This window comes from Gymnoscopelus microlampas (assembly GCF_963454915.1).
Source record: "Gymnoscopelus microlampas genome assembly, chromosome: 22".
Classification (NCBI taxonomy): Eukaryota; Metazoa; Chordata; class Actinopteri; order Myctophiformes; family Myctophidae; genus Gymnoscopelus; species Gymnoscopelus microlampas.
Genome location: NC_139959.1, coordinates 18,833,230 through 18,855,531, shown reverse-complemented (window position 1 = coordinate 18,855,531; position 22,302 = coordinate 18,833,230). Strand labels below are relative to the sequence as shown.

Sequence of the window (22,302 nt, the reverse complement as noted above, 5' to 3'; positions counted from 1 at the left end):
AAACTGCACACGTTGGGTGCTCATATTCCCCTACGGGTATGGTCTAGTATAAGTAAAGTAAATAGGCAAAATGAAAGATTATCCTACTTACTGTAACACATGGAATTTGACATCCACATAAGAATTGTGTTTGTGTGTGGTGCTAATGTGTATACTGTTATAGGAGCCTTCCATCAAGATACTTTTCTTAAACCCTCGCGCACACAGACAGACAGACAGACAGACAGACAGACAGACAGACAGACAGACAGACAGACAGACAGACAGACACACACACAGACACACACACACACACACACACACACACACACACACACACACACACACACACACACACACACACACATCTCGATTTCTCATACAAACTGTGTGTCTTATACAAGACACAGAAAGAGGGTGACAGTGCGAAAATGACAGAGCGAGAAAGAGACAGAGCGAGATAGAGACAGAGAGATGAGTAAGGAACTAGAACATGTTCAACAGTAACTTCCAGTATTTTAGAATAAAAGATAACGTTGAGCTGGAGGGCCTCCTGCAGGGAATATTAGTGTTTGATGGATGATGAGTCACCATGGAGACAGGAGGATTTCCATTCACTTCCTCTTAGACTACATCACCGTGTGTGTGTGTGTGTGTGTGTGTGTGTGTGTGTGTGTGTGTGTGTGTGTGCGTGCGTGCGTGCGTGCGTGCGTGCGCGCATTCCCATTTCAGACCTGAACGCAGGAACTCCAAACTCAAACGCAGGAGACGTGGAGAACAATTAACAGGACTTCACTTAGACACCATAACTTACAGAACAACAATACAGCTTACACGACCACACAAAAACAAACACACAATACTAAAGTAAAGAGAAAGACTACAATAACTCGAACAAAACGGAGGAGAACCTGACACACCAAACTATGATCCAACAGAAAACAAACACACATACAATCTTAAAGTCTCTAGAGCTCGTCCCACCAACCGGCATCAGCTGGTCCACACAGGTGATGGCACTTTGGGCAAAGAGTCTCATCAAGACTTCAGTGCAGGGAGCAGGGTAGAACTCAGGGCAATAAGCTCTATGCACAGCAGCCATTTTGGAGAGACATTGGGCCTCTTCTTACTTCCTTCACAGGTGTTACCAATGATACCTTCCATTCTGGTCAAACAGAGTCAGGGTGCTGATATTGTGCGTTGGCTCACTGGAAACACTCTGCTACAGCAGTGGGTCTCAAAGTGTGGTCCAGGGACCCTCATGGTTCCTTGAGGGGGTCCAAATGGCCCCTTAGAAGCAGCGGCGGACTGGCCATTTGGCGTACCGGGCAAATGCCCTTTGGGCCGCTGGGCCAGTGGGCCACTGGGCCAATTTTATTTATTTTATTATTTATTATTATTTTTTTTTTTATATATTTTAAAAAATGTTTTAGGGTTATCACGGTCATATCCGAGTCGCGCGGCCCAATTATTAGTTATGTTAATGTTTGGGCTGGGATGCTTTCCAGCAGGCGCCTCAGTGCGGCCGCAGAGTTCATGTGCAGGGCTGGGCTGAAACAGTGAAACGCCCCCCCCCCCCCCCCCCCCCCCCCCCCCCCGTTGACAAAATGGAGGGGGGGGGGGGGAGTGTACAAATGGAACCAAAAGGACCCGTAAGGGTCCATTTGGTTCCATTTGTACACTCTCAGAGTTATGGGGGTCCTTGAAATTAAAAGGATTGAGAACCACTGTGCTATACACTAAATGGAATAGAGCCTTCATTAGAATCATTGGTAACACCTGTGAAGGAAGTAAGGAAGAGGCCCAATTTATTTCCAATATGGCTGCTGTGAATAGAGCCTATAGGAGAGGGAAGGAGGTGGGCCGAACGAGGGTAAAACACACTGGGCAATGTCACAACAGGGCACACTGGACAGGGAAGGGCACACAGGGCAGGGACAGAGGCCAAGATCGTGACACTTGCCTTAGCGGAAGATGCTTGGTTTCACATGTGGGGAGTCCCGTGTTATTTTCTTTTCGTGGGTTGGATATATATGATACACCGTGCTCCGATTGAAAACAATTCAAAACATACACTGTGCATGTGTGCGTGGGGCTACCTGGATGGTGATGCTTCTATTGACTCTAGTCATATTGAAGCTGTGTGTTTGTCCGTTGGCATGGTTACGCTGGTCCACATCAATAATGAAGGGCTCCTTCAGGCCTCCCAGGTCATAGTTCACCTGTAGCGACCCTGAGGAAGGAAAGGTATAACACACAGTGGTTCTCAAAGTCCGGTCTGGGGGACCACCAGGTGTCCTTGAGGAGGTTCCAGGGGATCCCCAGCAAAATGAGGAACAATTTCACCACTCAAGCACTATTTCGATGATAGCGAAAATAGCAGATCTACAAGCTCAATCGAACTGCTGCTCTATGTATACCTCTTGTGGTTTAATGTCATTTTTGTGAGATGTCTTTGCTCTTCAAGAACAGCAAAAGATGACATGCAGAATTCTAAACATGAACGTTGCATAATGCATACATGTACTGTAGCTGTCGCAAACGCCTCGTTTGTGCCGGAAATTGTGAACTACTGGGAAGCATGAATACTCTTGGTAAAAGATGAAAGACAATTTTCACTAAAAAGCACAGACCTCAAAGGAGGTATATAGTAATTACAGGGACAATGCAGTGTTTTCATTGCATTGTTCCTGTGTGTGTGTGTGTGTGTGTGTGTGTGTGTGTGTGTGTGTGTGTGTGTGTGTGTGTGTGTGTGTGTGTGTGTGTGTGTGTGTGTGTGCGCGCGTGCTTACCATTTTCTCTTAACACCACAGCCAGATAGTCCCGGGTATTAGAGCTGACATACATCAGAATAGCTGGTGTACTGGATGTACTGAAGCTAAAGGCCACTTCCTCCATGGTCAGATTCACTCCCTGTGGGGTCAGGGGAGGGACCAGTATCCTTGACTCCTTATTGGCTGCTGCCATAGCTTCAGACAGGAAGTTATACCTGACCAGTGTTCCTGCCTCAAAGAACCCTCCAACATCTGAACCAGAGGAGAAAACACGCGCGCGCACACACACACACACACACACACACACACACACACACACACACACATACACTTACATTTCTGGTCGAAACATTGGTTGTCTTTCATTATAACATCGTAACAAAAACTAAAATGATAGAGAAAATGTTTCGTCTTTGACAGTATCCAATATTTGCGCGCTATTTTTCTGAGCTTTTGAATTTCACCCTGACTACCCCATATTGCAATAAAAACTAATAAAATCGAACTAAAACCAAGCCTTTTTTTCACAAAATAAAAATGAAACTGGCAAAGTTGAACTGGACAATCTGGAGGTGGTTGTGTAGGGGAGGTTGCATGCGTTATGTGTTGCAGAGGGGTTGCATGTGTATTGTGCATTATGTTAACCCCTCAATAGGGATACTTCACGTGGTTAATCGACATTTGCTGTGCAAGAGACACATATTATTTGCCCAGGCCTCCGTTGCCTAGCATAATGTTGTTGTGTTTGCATGTTTGTGTATTGTGCATGAGCGTGACATAGAATCCATTAAAGGGAGATATTTGGCAAATTATGCATGAAATGAGAGAATGGTCGAAGGGAAACCATGTTTTAGAACTTTGTGTGAGTGTTTGTTAAAGAATTTGTGTGTGCGTGCGTGCGTGCGGGAGGGAGGGAGGGGGAGAGAGAGAGAGGGAGAGAGCATTCCCTATGAGTGCATCATACTGATTGAAAACATTCAGAGGTAATATTAAGCTTCAAGTCCCACATCAACTCTCACCAGCAACTCTCACAGCACAATAAACACTTCAAGCTACGTCGCTATTGATACAACTAGAAGCTCGCCCCCGCTACGCGGGGGCGAGCGTCTAGCCCGCGGCCACGCCCACGTAGCGCCCGCGGCCACTTGGCAGCTCATGTAAGTGGCGTAGCGTCCTGAGGGCCAGTGGGGCCGTGGCTCGGTCAGTGAAGACCCTGTAGTGCGGATGATATGTGGCATAGAGGGGCAGATTGTAAATCCCCAGAGGAAACATCTGTGGGCAACCATTGGTTCAGCGATGTGTGCGGTCGCCCTGCGGCCCCTCCTCCTCCACCAATGTGCAGTATTGAGAGCCCTGACGTCACAACAATTGGAGCGATGGGCACTGCACTCTGGTTGGTTAGGGTACACCTAGGGCCCAGGTAGAACCCAGTTAAAGCCTGCATGGGCAAACCCAGTTAGGACCCGCCTTGGTCCCACATAAACATGGCTAGTTGGGGCCCACCTAAGGGCCAGGTAGAAGCTACTTATAGCCTGCATGGGCATCGCAGTTGGGACTGAAGTGGATGCCGCTGACATTGCTGACATGGGGTCCATATGGTTTAGCCCACCTTGAAACCATATGGGAACTACGCTGGCATGCAGGCTGGAATGCAAACGCTGCATCATACCTGTAGTGTGTAGTTTGATGTTGTGTGTGTAGCAGATATACCTGCAGTGTGTAGATCAATGTCCATATGAAAGTCAATGCCCAGCAGTGTTTTTTTTTTCTCCAGCAGAGTTTCTAGTGTCTCTGTCTCTCTCTGGAAGAGGTTGCACATGAACTCTGCAGCCGCACTGAGACGCTCCAACACAAACACTCTGACATTAGGCTGCTTCACACAACAAACATCAGCACCACGCTGCTGTTTGTCCAAAAGACACAATATCTCCTCTCCCACCGACGTCATGTGTTCATTTATCGACAGCCGTACAGACTCCTTTTGACACATTTTACCTCGTTTATCCAACTCTCACTGACTCTCCACATCGGGCTGTTATAGCGCCACCATGAGGCTGATTAGAGAAATCTCAAGTGGAATTTCTTCCTCGGCATAGTGGGAATGTGGGTGCAAAGTTGCACGGAAAGTGCATGCTGTGTTCATAATGTGAGGCATTTTGGTCCAAACGGAGCAGTCCTGCAGACTTTGGAAGCCATTTTAGCCAATCAGGATGGAATATGAAAAATCTGAAAGGGCTTTTTTTTTAATGACTGTGGAGATACTGTGTACCGATTTGCGTGATGTTTGGGCAAAATATGTAGGAGTACTGTGAGAAAAGGTGTTTAGCAAAAAGCGGCCTCCTGGTGGCACTGTAACAGGGCCATGTGAAAGAAATAGGGCAGAGGTTCTGAATTGGCATCCAGGGAGTGTGTGTGCACAGTTTCGCTGCGATCAAGTCAACGATGTGAGAGATTAGCTATCACAGACGGACGGACAGGTCTTGCGCCATGCCTTTCGGCCTGGCGGAGACAATAAAAAAACTAAAGTAAAGGAAATTACCATTTCTGCAACAAAAGTAGTCAACAAACTATACTATAAAAACATTGGCCACATTGTCAAATAATCTAAGAAAGAGGCAATCATGTAGAAAATAGCCGATCTACAAGCTTACAAAGCCTCTCAACGTGAGGCGTTTCGAGCTTGTAGATCTGCTATTTTCACAATATTTACTTGTGGAATGGAGTCAAACAAAATGGGGGGGTGGCCAGATCAATTACGTTTATTTGGGGGGGGGGCGGCCTGAAAGGGTTGATAAGAACTGCTCTAATTGGAGCGAAATTATCCGAAATTACTACATGACCATAATGCAGCCTAACATGCGTTGCACGGGGCGGTCCTGCCATTACGTTAGTTACTGTAGTTGCTGTGGAGCTACATAGTTCTCCAGAAGACACACACAAACATACACCATCTACAATGGACTAACTGAGCAGCAATATTGACATTCACCACACGAACGTGCATTGTTGACAAAGTGATTGCACAGCCGCTGCAGGCATGACAACCACGTTAGCGTTAGCTACATGCCACTATCACAGCTCCCTGTCCGTCGTTGCTGCGACTGAATGTGATGGCTACAGCAAGCTCTCTGCGATGCCATTGTCTGGAGACTGCTCCTGGCATGACACGACCAATGAGAGTGAGCGCTGTCGTTGTTGCTAAGATACGGTGGCGTCACTGCCCCATAGCTTGTAGATCTCTCACACATGATTGGCGTAGGCTGCGTTGCCAGGTCTGACTGTTTGTATAAGCGATTTTGGGCTTATTTGGGTGCACTTTTGGGCTCGTTTCCATAGACCACGGCAGCGCTTATTTCTTTCCCGTGACCGATGTGGCAAAAAAAGGTGCAAAACGAACCATCCGGAAGTAAAGTGCGAGATGAAATATATAGCACTTTTTGATTATTAGAGAAGGAGACAGATGTGAAGGTGGAAAATGGAATGTAGGAGATTATATAGTTTTTCATGAGCGATTTTTGTAGCAAGTTGTGAGTGAATTGGGCCACTCCTGTGGGCGGGGGGCTGATTAGAACCATTGGGGTTTGGGAAGGAGACGCTCTCTGTTTGAGTGGAAAGATACTTATTCCATAAATTGTCTCTTACTGCTTATTGATAAACTATAAAAACATTCTGCTTCAGTAAGATACACTACTACCACAACTTTATTTCCGTTCTTCATTTCTTCCTGCTTTATCAATTGCCCCATGTTAACCAGTGAGCAATTATGAAACTAGCCCCCTGGTCATATTGTTTTAGGATACATGCACAACCCCTTTGCACATCTGTGTATATGGAATCTCCAAATTAGTCACAGGTGTGTTTTGGGCATGAGATAAATTGGACCAATCAGAGTGTCGTATCACAATGCCTTTAAGAGCTATTCGTATAGACGAATCCACAGAGCGCTGCGGTTTGCAGTTATGATTGCACCAGGGGAGCGCTCTGTGGATTCGTCTATACCTGCACCATAGCACATTGTTGTTTAAATGACAGAATCAGCAAGTTGGAAGAGATAAACCTTTTTTCTGCTGATGAAACGGATCTCGTGCTCGCGCACGAAGTGAAAGCCCCATTTATGGTAGTGGTTCTCAACCTGTGGGTTCGGGACCCCCACATGATTTCCTCATTGATTTCTTCATTTAAGGACTTTTAAGACATTTTTTAATGCATAAGAATACAGCATCAAAAGTAATCAACAAACTATACTATAAAAACACCAAATTGTCAAATAATATATGTATAAAAAAAAATGTCGATCTACAAGCGCACAAGGCCCCGCAATGCGAGCTTGCAGATCTGCTATTTTCACAATATTTATCTGTGGAACCAAGTCAAACTAAATTGAATGCCTCGACTCCTACATTCCAAGTGCTTATCAGGGTGGGGGGTCCCCAGTTCAAATATGATTATTTTGGGGGGTCGCGGCCTGAAAAGGTTGAGAACCACCGATCTATGGGAGCAGCATTAGTAATGTGATAGAATGCTGTCAGTGGATGCCGGGGAAACATGTGGACCATGAGCTGCTGTTCAGAATCACAGTCTTCCTCCTCTAGTGCGTCTCCTCGTGTCCAACAGACTGTGATGTCTTGACTTATCGACTTAAAGGAATAGTTCAACCAAAAAATGACTTATTTTCTATCAATTACACACCCTGTGAAGCCTTGAATTCATGGAGATTTTTTTTGTTTTTTGATGCATTCCTGAGCCAATAATTTGATGACCGGGTGTATTTCCGGTAGGAGACTCAAAAAGACTCCTTTGAGTCTCCTACCGGATACATTAGCATATTTCTGCCCATAATGAAATGATTGGCTTAGGAATGTGACAAAAACAAAGAAATCTCCATGAATTAAATGCTTTATGGGGTGTGTATTTGATAGAAAATATGTACATTTTTGCGTGAACTACTCCTTTAACTCTTTGACTGCCAGAGTATTTTCATAATGTACTCACCCAGTGCCAGCGATTTTCGTGTTTAATAACCTTTTTAACCGGTCACAGAATTGTTATATTGATTAAAATCCATTGTCTGGCTGTGTTTATAAACAAACACGACAGATCGACCAGCCCTCAAAGAGTTACGTTTTTTCTCTGTCTCTCCGCTCTCTCTCTCTACCCCCTCCAAACAGGCTGCAGACGTCATATCCGTTTGTAGCGTTCCTATTTCACGGCCCTCACCGCTGGCCATCTTAGCTTAGCTTAGCTTAGGATCGGGTTTCAGATCGTTGGTAAACACAACGACGATAACGGTTCGAAAAGAAAATATAACTGGAGCTCTCCGTTCGTTTTTTATACCGTGTGAGGTACAGTAACTGGTTTTGCCCTATTTTGGCCTAAAATAGCGGCGCCAACCGCTCTACATTTGACTTTGTCTCCGTGTCCGTCCGTCGTCCGTCCGTCGTATGAGCCCGGGATGAGCACGGCAAAGAAGAAACACATACAAACACACGCGCGCACACACACACACACACACACACACACACACACACACACACGGACGTGGAGACTGCCTATGCCATCTCTCCTCTCATTGCCCACACGTACCACTGGTTATCAAAGAGGGGTCCAGGGACCCCCAGCGTATGTTATGTCCGAGCACGGGATGAGCACGGGATTTTAAACAGCTATAACTCCAGTGTGCAGCATGCCACCAAGTCCAAATTTGGTATGTGGACTTAGACCACCAATAGGGACGAGCATGAATTGCTGAAGTTATCAAAGAGGGCTCCAGGGACCCCCAGCGTATGTTATGTCCGTCCGCCCGTATGAGCACGGGATGAGCACAGGATTTTAAACAGCTATAACTCCAGTTTGCAGCATGCCACCAAGTCCACATTTGGTATGTGGACTTAGACCACCAATAGGGACGAGCATGAATTGCTGAAGCCCCGCCCCAGGGTTCCAGGCACCCCCTGCGTATGTTATGTCCGTCCGCCCGTATGAGCACGGGATGAGCACGGGATTTTAAACAGCTATAAAACCAAAATTCAGCCCTGGCATTTTGGTCCGGACCCCTCCCCCCCCCCCCACATTTTGTCAATGGGGGGGGGGGGGGGGGGGCTTTCACTGTTTCAGCCCAGCCCTGCACATGAACTCTGCGGCCGCACTGAGGCGCCTGCTGGAAAGCATCCCAGCCCAAACATTAACGTGACTAATAATTGGGCCGTGCGACTCGGATATGACCGTAATAACCCTAAAACATTTAAAAAAAAAAAAAATAAAAAAAAAAAAAAAACAAATTGCGGCCCACCGGGCATTTGCCCGGTACCCAAATGGCCAGTCCGCCGCTGGCTGGCCTTTAAACAGCCATAACTCAAGTTCGCAGCATGCTACGGAGTACAAATTTTGTACATGGACTAAAACCACCAATAGGGACGAACTGTAATTACTTAAGCCCCGCCCCCTCTGTCTGCCCATTGGCTGGGCTTTAAACAGCCATTATTCCAGTTTGCAGCATGCTACCAAGTACAAATTTGGTAAGTGGACTCAGACGACCAATAGGGACGAACTGAAATGAGTTAAGCCCCGCCCCAAAGGCACCGCTTCCTTCACACAGGATGTGATTTTTCAAGATAAAACCGAGAACCGGAAACGGAACCCGCTAATTCTGCATCCGGTTGAGTGGGAAGTGAGTGCAAAGGGAACCCGAGGACGGACATTACAGAGAACAGCGCGGTCGCCGATTAAACAATGAAAAAGCTATCAGCGCGTCTAACACGTCGACGGCCAAGTGGACAAAGTAGCAATTGACTCGAAAGCGTGTCGACGGCAGTCAAAGAGTTAATAATCACATGCTCATTCACAGTTCAGCTCTTGTTTAAATCACCTATTAACACCGGCAAGAACGTAGTCCTACGGTCCGTTAAATCCAACTGTTAAGCGCCGAAACCGTAGTCCTACGGTGCGGGTGTTTTTTCCTTTTTTTCTATTTTTTTTTTTTTCTTCAATTTTCTAGGGGGACCATTTTCAGTGTAACACCACCGGAAGTGACCCGGAATTTACCCGGAAGTAATTGTTTCCCGTCGGCCTCCATTCTAAGGCGCACACTAAAACTCCATTTTGACTGTTGTAGTTTTTTCTCCTCGCATTTCCCATGTTAACATAAACGGTCAGAACTCATACATCGCGGCTCCGTTTGACTCGCGGTCTGGACTAAAAGACGCAGCAACATGTGGAGCTTGTTTACAAACAGTCCATTGCGGATTCTAAAGGATTTTAACGAGGGCTATGGCGACTTGAAAAAAACAAAAAACAACAATAAAAGCTTGGCAGTGGTGAGTACATAATGTGTTGACGCAGTGTCCCGTGTGTGTCACAGCTCCAAAATGGATATTGATGATTATTACTGCGGTAGGTTGAGCAGAGACAGATGAAGAAAGCCAATGATATTCATACATGAAGAGAGGTTTTGTAACATTTAGCAATACATAATATAAGCTACTTAATTAACCCATTAACACCGGGAAAGCAACCACTTTAACCATTATCTTATACTTTGATCTACAAGCTCATAGCGCGGCACCGAGTGCCGTGCTACGAGCTTGTAGATCTGCTTTTTGAGTGGTGCCAACCACTCCTACATTTGACTCTGTCCGTGTGTCCGTATGTCCGTCCGTCCGTCCGTATGTCCGTCCGTATGTCCGTCCGTATGTTTGAGCACGGCTGATTGGTCAAGCTTCACGTGACACGTGACAATATGTTGTCACGTGTCACGTGACAACATATTGTTGCTGATTGCAACACAAGGGTGCATCCAGTTACACTTTCAAAGGCACCACTCTCTTCACACTGGGTGTGATTTTTTTTTTTATCGTGAGAATGTGTGAAAATCTTTGAATATATAATATATTTTAAAGCGAACACTTGTAACTCAAATCTTTGCTTCTGGGGGGTCCCTGGAACTAAATATTTTGAGATGGTGGCCAAATACATATAATTTTGGGGGTCCATGACATGAAAAAGTTTGAGAACCACTGATATTATAGCAACATAAGTGTTTCAAAAAACTGTTAGGATCTAGAAGACATTTGTAGAATCGGCCTCATGTCTTAATGGGTTAATAAACAACATGAGCCTTTTCTCTCCCTCCCCTCCCCTCAGTAAAGTACTTTGTGGACCTTTGTGGAAAAATTAGCATTTCGCTGTGCATGAAAATGCCAACTGTGTCTATTGAAAACTACAATGGAACTTGTGATGTGCTTAGAACCATGTAGTGGCAGGTGTAAGATAGGGCCTTAAACATTAAATGTCACATAAGACTATTGAATTTGTCTTGTATGCTTCCTGCAGGCTGGCCCTTCACAAAGCTAAAGTCAAGCTAAAGTTGAGCCTTTATTCAACTGCTGTGGTCTTCAGTGCGTGTGTGCGTGACTTCATGTATTCAGATATGCACTCTGTGTGCACATGGGACTTTTTTACACTATAGCTGTGTGACCCCAAGGATGAATACATTAGTGAATAACAATACAAGCATTTCTGCCCCGGGCAAACGATAAATATGAATGTGAATAATTATGCATGTAATGACAGGCTGGTATAACACTTATGTGTGTTAACCCATATCACTGGGTTGCTTGTATATGCATTGTATTCTTTCTCCCCAGGCCGGCCCTGCATTATGCTCAAGAGCAACCTTCCTCCACCTGCGGTGGTCTGCAGGGACGAGAGAGAGAGAGAGAGAGAGAGAGAGAGAGAGAGAGAGAGAGAGAGAGAGAGAGAGAGAGAGAGAGAGAGAGAGAGAGAGAGAGAGAGGCGGGGGTGGGGGCATACACACACACGCACGCACACATGCACACACACACACACACACACGCACGAGTGTGTGTGTGTGTGTGTGTGTGTGTGTGTGTGTGTGTGTGTGTGTGTGTGTGTGTGTGTGTGTGTGTGTGTGTGTGTGTGTGTGTGTGTGTGTGTGTGTGTGTGTGTGTGTGTGTGTGTGTGTGTGTGTGTGTGTGCTTTCATGCATTCATGTGCATAATGTGTGCACATGGGACTGTTGGCATTCTCGCTGTGTGTGTGATGCCAAGGATGAATAAATCATAGTATAACAATAGTAGTGTTTCTACCGAGCAGAGTGCAAATATGAATACAAAGGAAGTTAACTGCAATCTGAACTGTAAAGAGGGTGATGTGAGGAAGTTTAAATAACAAAGGAGAGGAGAGAAGAACTATTTTTTTTGCTCCACAAAAAACAAAACAAAATGTCTGGTTGAGTATCTAATGAATGATGATTTGTATCGTATCGTATGTCTTGTACTGTATATGCCTTGATGATGAATTGAATACACAGGACCATGGCTTATACTAGCATTTCTTGCGCGATTGTACTTGCTGGTAGTGTTTGCAACGTGTTAATAAAGTATTCAATCAATGTAGACATGATTATATTCTAGCTGCGTTATTATGGAGTTACACTGTGACATCTCTCATCTCCACCTTTCACAAAATCGAGTGCTCGCCCGCCCTCGCCTCTTGACAGCAGTGATATACCCCCCTGTCTGTCTGTCTCTCTCCTCTCATATCAGCACGTACTTAGTATTCAGAGAATGTGTTCCAGTCAGGGAGAATTGGCGGGTAAGCATAATATCACTCCCTCGTCAATACCTTTTATCATATAAAGCCCCGACCATTTAAAAGCGGGAACATTCAGGGAGCAGCAAGAGAACATCATCCAATAAACCTTCACTCATACAGGAAATTCGTAATCCAGATGCCATTTGGCAATGGATTTTTGTGATGATGTATAAAAGGGAACTTTACATAACAATTATGTGCTCTGCCAGCGCTGAATGTCACCCTAAATTACACACAACTCCAAAACTAGTCAATTCAGAGCCAAAGGGTTGGTTTGAAAACAGAAACCTATTGAAAGCATCCAGGTTTTTTAAAAGATATACAAATCAAAAGAATCACAATCAAACACCTCCAGATATGCAAATGACGTCAACACGTTCAGTAGCCTATGTTCAGGAATACCACAGGATATAGCGCATACTGTACCTCACAATAATTCATACTGTCCATAATATGAGTCTATGAAACACTAATGTAACACTAGAATATGTTTACGAGAGTGAATTATGTTACTTCAAGGGCATATGTTCAAATTCTTCCTCTACCCAGTTAAACCTGAGTTAATCTGTCATAGAAAAAATAATTGTAAATGTTTTATGCAGGAGGATTTTTATGCATGTATTGTATTAACATATTTTAGTCTCTTGTAGCAATGTGTGTGTCTGTTATGATTGTGTGGAACTGTGTCATTTTTTTAGGCAGTATGCATTTCTAATCAAGTAGACAAAGATTGTGATATTGTACGATTGTGTGCCAGGTGTCACCTCGGGTGCAGAAGGGTCCATCGTAGGCTGTGGAGGTGCAGTCACAGGAGTAGCCGTTGTACTTCTCCACACACTTCCCTCCGTTCTGACAGTACATCCCATAGCTGGTACAGTGACCCTGACAGCCAGGCTTGACCCCCGGTGTCACCGTTGCCCTCTCCTCAAGGTCCAGGGTCACGCCGTTCATCCTCAGAGCGCGGATACAACCCAAGAACCCCCTCTGACCCCCCGCTGCACCTAGAAAGAGAGAGGAGATACAATAAATAGTACAGATATATGAGCTGAGGATTGTGATTGTATCTCCATACATAATGATATTGAGATGTATGAGAATGAACTATGGTCCAACAGGTGTCATATTTACAGTTAAGACTTACCAGCACTTCAGGCAATTATCATGGTCCTTGTATTAGCTATTCTGTTTCATGAACATGGTAGTATTTTGTGAAAATGAGTTTCAAATGAGCATATCTCTGCTGTCGGGCAGAAACCAGCTAACAAAAAAAAATGTCAATTTTTCAGAGTTAGGAGGTTTTAGTTCATCATTGATAAGAACAGCTAAATGGACCTCCAAGCTCCCAATGAGGCTGGAGGTCAAAAGGGGGTGGAGCCTGGAGCCAGAAAAAACAGCTAACTCCACCCCCATTTGGTGGACTTAGTTGGTTTAGCAGAAAGTTTGAGGATCCAACGGAGTTAGCTGGTTTTGTCAGAAGCGCTTTTTAATACTTTTCATTGGTTCAATATATTTTTCTTACCAACACACAGACGTAAAAAGTGTTCAATAGCACTGATTTATGGGAAAAAAATGCAAAAGCGTCAAAACGGAGTTAGCTGGTTTCTGCCCGACAGCAACTATCTTATTAACATATATTTTCCGATTTCAATTAATGTGTCCCAATTCTCCAAAGCACTGGACTTGGTCACAAAATGTTACCTACTGTCAACGCAGGTGAGTGCAGCAGGTTTCCCTGTGACACGCATGTCACAAACACACACATGCAGTGAGGAGAATATGAAGGTGACATCAGGCCCATGAAGAAAGAAACAATGGGAAGAGAAAAGACGAGAAGAAATAAAGAAAGAAAGACAGAAAGAGAGACAACCAACCAAGTTAAGTACAAACATGCAAAGACAAATAGGAAATAAAACAAGAAATAAAACCACACAATAGTTTTCAATCATAAAGAAAGAAGGACTGTGATGTTAACCAAAACATGGTGATTTATACAACGAACGACAAAAGCACATTGGCAATGGGTGGCTGTAATAAAATGTACTGCTTTGATGTTAAAATGATACATTTTCAGGCTCTGGCAACATGCGACAAATTGGCGACTGTCAAAGATGCATCAGCACACAAATAAAATATTCCCAGTTGAGCTTCATGAGTCATGGCAATAAATGACTTCACTTTGTCTTTTTAGTTGACTGTGAAAATCTCTCTCCCAAGCGGCCTTCAGTGCAGCGCGCACACAGTGGGTGGTTAACTGCTGTCGTCTCCACTGTTTTTGATGTACACACAATGGCAGTACTAAGGGATGAGAGAGACTGGCTCCCACATACAAATAGAAAATAAGTGGACATATAATATATATATATATATATATATATATATATATATATATACACACATATATACACACATACACACACAAATCTAAGCCACTTCATTTCACCACTTCCTGCCAGTGCGTCACACCAAAACCCTTCCCCAGGCAACAAGGATTAGTAGGGATTACAAATTATACAGTATATATAAGGACATCTGGGGGGGACATAATCTAAGAGTGTTGTCTCTCTCTGCCTCCTGTATCTCCGGTGCAGGCTATTTGATATGCAGTTCACACATGCGTGACAGATTCCATTTGAGCCTCTTCCTATATCTTTGTACCAGGACACTCTCACAAAAAGAGACCCAATACACACACATACAGATGAATTTGACGTTATCAGGCAGTCAATGCTATTCTTGTAGACACGATTCACAAAAGTCACAATATCTTTGTATGAAGTTTTTTTTTTCTTTTTCTAAAAAAAAATGTGATTACGCTGAGAGGCAAACTGTGATGTTATTAAGTGAGGATGTTTCAGAGATCAAACAGATGAGCGGGTGAAATGACATGTAAGATCAGGGGGGTTGGTACAACATCATCATAATCAGTATCTACACAAGTAGAGATCTGTCACAATGAATGATTAGACATAGATGCAGATGAAGCGAGTCAGGAAAGTTTTACTGTAAGGGTTTATTTCAATTCCACAAAAGTTATTTAAAAAAAAAAAAGAGTGCAGGCAAAACACATACTCTGGAGATGCATTGGTACGATCAAATATAAAAACTTGTGAAACAGAACTAAAATCGTCCAGGGGAATAATTCCAGTATTATAGCGGTATAGGCTGAGACAACAGGTAAGTAAACAGGTAGGGAACTGAACAGTTGAAGAGGGAGTGGAGGCAGGCGTAAAACTGGAACTGAGGTGAGATTGAATGGAATGTGAGAGTGGGCGAGTGAAAAGATAACCAGATCCCAATACTCAACACCCTCGCGTATGTGCGTTAAGGTTCCTCACTCCTCCTTACCTTCACATTCACGGCCCCTCCCCCCTCGTTGACTACCTCATGGCTCAACTCAGCGCACCTGCTCTCCCTCACCAATCTCCTCACCTGTCTTCCATTCGACAATCAACTGCTGCCACTACAAAAGCCCAGTCTGCACTTCACGCTTCGCCAGATCTTAACCAGTCTACGGTTGGTAAAACTCGATACATGTATGCTTGAAAGGCCGATTCTAAAATCCTAATAGGTTTTCACAATATTTTAAAAATAGCAGATCTACAAGCTCATAGTGTGTGTGTGCGTCTTACCCACATAGAGCTGACTGAACAGCTCTAGTCTCGTGTGTCCTTGTGGGGGGGCGGGGCGAGTCACCCGATAGGTCAGATCTAACTGCAGGACTGCCTCTTTCACGTTCCGCTCGGCCATCACGCGATGCCATTGGTCGTCGTTCAGGGGCGTGGCCGAATGCACTGACAGCTCAGCGGGCCCGTTTCCAACATCGAATGAGAAGGACACGACTGTTGGAGCTAGAGAGAGAGAGAGAGAGAGAGAGAGAGAGAGAGAGAGAGGGGGGGGGGGGGGGGATTTTCGATTACTTTAACCCCTTTTCCCACATAGAATCCATAACATTGCTGGATTAAAATAGCCAGCAAAGGCAGTTTGGCCTCTTGTATTGATAAGTTCCTTATCTGTTTGTGTCTGTTGTCTGTTCCCATGTTAGATTAATGTACTGTCAGACAAAACAGGCTGGAAGGGCCCACACCAGTAGTGCTGAGGTGCTGACCACGGTACTGGGTAGAAGAATGAAAAGAGAGAGTCGCACAGCTCGTAGCCACGATACACATAATCATTTTATTGGGAAGCCAAAGTTTTCGACCTCTCTGACAGGTCGCGTTGGTTTCTCAATAAAACAATTCTGAGAATCGTATACGAGCTGTGCGACCTCTCTTTTCATTAATGTAATGAAACAGCTATTAGCCTACATAATGTTCGCACGAGAATACGCAAGACTATGCATTTGAGGAGTTTTTTGTGTTACGGCGTGTTTTTTGTGTTACGTTCTCCGAGTGCATTTTCAGTAATCCACAATGTCTCACAGCTGGACCACTGATAGAGTATTGTATAGCTTATTATTGCTCAGATGTCATGTTGTATTGTACTCTGTATTTCTCTCACACCCATAACACACAGTACACATTATTATGCATTTGTCTCCTCAGCAGATAAATATGCATTCAGTTTCAGTTTCATTTGTTCTGGAGCAACTCATTTGGCTTATATAGATTTTATTTTATAATTCAGCACCGCTCCGTGCTGTGTAGCGCTAATGTGTGTGTGTGTGTGTGTGTGTGTGTGTGTGTGTGTGTGTGTGTGTTGTGTGTGTGCATTGTGTGCATTATGCATGTCATGCGAGACAGAAGACAGGGGTTATGTAGAATATGTGTCAGCGTAAGTGTGCATCTGGGCTATGAGAGAGGTGGTTGTGTGTGAATGGTGTGTAGCTTGTAAATTGCATCGATTATCTGCTTGTGAGTCACGTACACGCACATGTTTTAATTTCTCCTGTGGTTTGATAACTCATCTTTATCCTGTCTGATTTGATGTATTGCTCGAAACAACTTCTTCTATAAGCTAACCACTTTCAACCTGGCATCCCTGTTTTGGAAATGTTAAATAAATGCTTACAACAAGTGAAAAAGCCAGAGTAAATGATAAAATTAAGTGTTTTAAGTGAAATACACCTTTAGTGTCGGGAATGTTAGGCTTAATTGTTTTGTAGTGTTAAAACTGGTGCTAATCTTATTTGTGTTGAGCACGCTACAATTTAAGTGCAATGTGCCTTTAAGATAATGACACAAATTTGCATGTCGTTGCAACCTCTGATCTCCATATTTATTTGTTTTACTTTTTTTTCGTAAATGAATGCCCTTGTTCATCATACAAGAGTGTCGCACAAAAGTACCGTACATTCTATTTTTTTATTTTTTTTTAATAATAATGAAAAAGGAACGGTTTTGGACGCTTCCACCCGACAGCAAGTGGGTTGGTTGATTGAAAAAGTGGCAGGTGCAAAAAGTGGAAGGTCAGAGTGTGGTGGAACAGAAGAATAAATAGTGGGAGCACTCATTAGTGTGCTCGCCTTAGTGAGACAGACCATAGGGATCAGCAATAGCAGAGACATGTGACAGGGACAGATACGTGTCATAATACACACACGCACGTGCGTGCGTGTGTGCGTGCGTGCGTACGTGTGTCATGGCCGGTGCGCCATCCTCGTCTAATGCAGTAATTTCATGGCCGCTCTGGATAACTGCAGATACAGGTTAAGCTAAAATGATAGCGAGAGTGAGGAGATAGGAAATGTATGAGGGGCCGTGCTCATGGAAATTGATGTATCATGCGCATGCACGCACACACACACACGTACGCACGCACGCACGCACGCACGCACGCACGCACGCACGCACGCACGCACGCACGCACACACACACACACACACACACAGACTTTCACATAATGTTCGTCGGCCAACACTACAGACTTTGGTGACCCCATGACCTTTCCCCTAGCTCCGCCTCTAGGCCAACATTTCCACTTGCACACACGTTATCTCAAAATGAAATTGGTCGATGGTGTGAAGGAACCAATACACTTTTAGACGTTGAAGCATGACTCAGTGTGCAGACTATATTATTTGTGGGCGTAAGGAGGAGCCACGACCTGTAGGGGGCTGCTAGCGGGGAAGCGGCAAGACTCTTAGTCATGTTGTTCATATAGTTTCTGTTTTTGTAGGACAGTGGTTCTCAAAGTGCGACTCTCCAGGACTCTCAGGGTTCCTTGAGGGGGTTCTAAATTGACCCTTACAAGGCTGTAACTCTGACATTGTACAAATGGAACCAAATGGACCCTAAAGGGTCCATTTGGTTCCATTTGTACACAGTCAGAGTTAAGGGGGGTCCTTGAAACTTTAAAGTTCGAGAACCGCTGCTCTAGGAGTGTGCGATTTGAATACAATCAGTTTCATAATGGGTGTAATTATTGCACACTCCAATACTGTCTTAAATGAGGCATTGTATTGCACCATAATCAGGTGGGGGAATGGAAATGCTGAATCATGCTGTGTGCCTGCGTGTATTAATTTGTCTGTCAGAGTTTCTGCTGTGTGTGTGTGTGTGTGTGTGTGTGTGTGTGTGTGTGTGTGTGTGTGTGTGTGTGTGTGTGTGTGTGTGTGTGTGTGTGTGTGTGTGTGTGTGTGTGTGTGTGTCTGTGTGTGTGTGTGCGTGCGGCTGGGTGAGTGCGTGTTGGTAGGATGCATCCGTTGTTCATTGCAATGTGGCTGTTGGATTAAACCTCACAACACCACAGTTAGAGGCAATGAGAGGGAGATATGAAGACAGAAGGGGGGAGAGAGAGAGAGAGAGAGAGAGAGAGAGAGAGAGAGAGAGAGAGAGAGAGAGAGAGAGAGAGAGAGAGAGAGAGAGAGAGAGTAACACGTCTTACATTTCAGCTCCAGGCGTATGAAGTCTGTGTTGCCCAGGTTTTCCAGAAAGACCCCATAGGGGGCGCTGGTCTTGAAATAGAAGGAGATGTCAGCGCTGGTTTCTCCCTGGAAGGTGTCAAAGTGCAGGTAGGAGGACGGTGTGGTGAAAGACGCAGCGTTCCAGTAGTTACCTGTACAAAACACAGCAACACAGAGGGACATCAGAGAGACCTGTACAAAACACAGCAACACAGAGGAACATCAGAGAGACCTGTACAAAACACAGCAACACAGAGGAACATCAGAGAGACCTGCACAAAACACAGCAACACAGAGGGACATCAGAGAGGCCTGTAAACACATCCTGCAACTCTGCTGCATCATCAACACAATATAATTATTGTACGGTATATGCGGTCTGTACATCAACCAAAAATAAATAAATAACGTGACCCAACACTGGTATGTATTTATAGGTCCTGGTCAGACTTACAGAGGTGAACCGTTTGGAAAGGTGTGAGTTTACCTCAAGAATGCATGTATTTATTATTTGTTTCCGGATATTTCATGATGCGAAGCCTGTAGACAACTCAAGGCAGCCCCTACTCCTGGTCAGGTGAATAGTCACATGCACACTTCATCTGATTGGGGCGATCTATTTACACCTCCCTGCTTAAGTTACTGCTCATTGTGCTTGTTGCTGCTCTGCCATCTTGCTGCTACTGTATGCTGCTGCTGCTGCAGTTTTTTTGCACTCCCACCACCACCCCAGCATCCACCTGTGGGCTCTGTTTCTATGATCCGCTTAGGGGGGTCTTGCTATTTCACTCCCTCTAATATGTATTTGGCAGATCATTTATTATAAATATTTTTCATGTGTACAGGTAATGAATGAATTGAGACAGAGCCTTGACGCGAAAAACTACTTATAATTATATGTTTATGCTCAAAAAATATATTTACTTCAATCCAAGAATTGTCTGACTGAACTGACGTTGTCATTTTATTCTTCTCCATATAGTTCTGATTTATTTGATGCTTAATCATAGAAATTACAGCCAGAGCTGTTTGGTCAGATGAGAACAGGTCAAAGTTTGTCACGAAGAATAACGTGTCTCTGACATATTTTCTAATGGCTTTAAAATGATCTTGTCCAATGGATTTTGAATGAAGCTTTCAATGAAGAAAACATATAATGAAGGACTAGAATTCACTGTGACTGTTACTTCTGCTTGTCCTTCCCCTCTAACTTCATCCCTTCTCTCTCTCTCTCTAATCTCTCAAGGCTGAAAAGCAGAGTGGAGAGAAGAGGCGAGGCAAGGTTAAAAATAAATAATGGTTAATAAGGCAGAGGAGGTGGAGAAAGACAATGACAGCGGAGGGAGAAGGAGAGGAGAGCGGAAATGAGAGGAGAGGAGAGGAGGTGTAGTCCTAAGGACAGAAGGGAATGGGGCAGTGATGTCAGAAGGAGAAAAGGGGAGAGAGGAGGTTGCCATGGTTTCGGTTGTGTGAGATCTCTGTGATGCTTCTGAGGATTACACACTACACACAACCCAGAGAGAGAGAGAGAGAGAGAGAGAGAGAGAGAGAGAGGGAGAGAGAGGGCATGTGCGTGTGTGTGTGTGTGTGTGTGTGTGTGTGTGTGTGTGTGTGTGTGTGTGTGCACGTGCACGTGCACTTGTGCGTGCGTGTGTTTGCGTGTGTGCGTGCATGGTCTCTGCCTGGTTCAGTGTGATAAGCCTTCCCCATTGACTACTGGACCCCCCTAACACATACTGTCACCAGGGGCAAGAGCGGAAAACACACACACACACACACACACACACACACACACACACACACACACACACACACACACACACACACACACACACACACACACACACACACACACACACACACACACACACACAAACGGCTACCTACTGTGTTTGTAATGAGTGTGTTTGAAGTTTGAGGTGCATGTGCTCATAACTCTATGGCAATCACAGATTCAACACCACCCGCAGAAACCACACACATACAAACACAACAAAACACACGTGGGCGCACGGGTGCACACACACACACACACACACACACACACACACACACACACACACACACACACACACACACACACACACACACTGTGTGTGTGTGTGTGTGTGTGTGTGTGTGTGTGTGTGTGTGTGTGTGTGTGTGTGTGTGTGTGTGTGTGTGTGTGTGTGTGTGTGTGTGTGTGTCTTCTGTGGACAATGTTTCCCACACCGAAGTCTGACATCACTGCCACAAGAGGGCGCTATCCCCCTGGGTCACCAAATTTTTCTTTTTTTTTTAAAGATTTATTTTGAAGAGCAATTATTTCTGATTTCTTGTCCACCTTTAGAGTTACATCATGGCAAGGTAGGTAACTACTAAACCCAAACCTCTACCAAGGTCTAGCCTTGTATTCAGCTGGCTTGTTTGATGAGATAAATGAGATCTAATGGGTTGCTTATGTCTGTCTGTCTGTCTGTCTGTCTGTCTGCCTGCTTGCTGTATTATGAAGGCTGTCATGGAAGCAGATACGTAGAGAAGAAATAAATCAAATAAAACAATACAAATACGAGAGATGAGTCATCATATCTCAGACATCTCTTGACATGTCAATCAAACAAACCTCCCAGCACACAGTAAACGCGACTCATGGCGACTCAGCTAGCTCTAACACATTAGAGTGTGAGAGCTAGCTGAGTTGAAGCATGTAAAAAGTGTCAGTGCAGGAGGTGAGAACATCTGAGATACGAGGTGAGTGAGTGAGCATGAATGTGTTAGATACTGTACTGTAAGTGTGTGGCTGTCGTTGAATCAATAGGTCAGATGAGGAGGTGGGCCTGGGAGAGGTCAAGTCTATATGGAGTCAAAAACAATCATTGTCAAGGTTGTGCGTCTTCTGTGGACAATGTTTCCCAGAGAGGCAGATCTCAGATCAGAGTATAGCTGCGTTTCTCTCATCTGTTTGATAACAGCAGCATTGCTTTAATAATACACTTTATTTATAAAGCATGTGTAAAACATTTTACAAAGTTCTTCACATAAAACTGAAGAAACAAATGTATAAAATGTAAGGTGCAAGTATTTTACATTAAAAAAGTTGATGATTTAGCAAGTCTG

The 22,302-nt window shown here is 44.4% G+C and overlaps 1 protein-coding gene across 1 annotated transcript in view; it reads right to left on the bottom strand.

Moving 5' to 3' along the window:
* LOC311038544 (contactin-associated protein-like 2) overlaps positions 1 to 22,302 on the bottom strand; it is a gene marked incomplete at both ends in the record, with an annotated part of 156,534 nt that overhangs the window by 14,345 nt on the left and 119,887 nt on the right. Inside the window, 6 exons of the mRNA XM_084048117.1 lie at positions 2,079 to 2,212; positions 2,772 to 3,005; positions 13,130 to 13,366; positions 14,068 to 14,097; positions 15,995 to 16,213; positions 19,188 to 19,358. Coding sequence (XP_083904243.1) covers positions 2,079 to 2,212; positions 2,772 to 3,005; positions 13,130 to 13,366; positions 14,068 to 14,097; positions 15,995 to 16,213; positions 19,188 to 19,358 — 1,025 coding nt within the window. The remainder of the gene's footprint in view (positions 1 to 2,078; positions 2,213 to 2,771; positions 3,006 to 13,129; positions 13,367 to 14,067; positions 14,098 to 15,994; positions 16,214 to 19,187; positions 19,359 to 22,302) is intronic.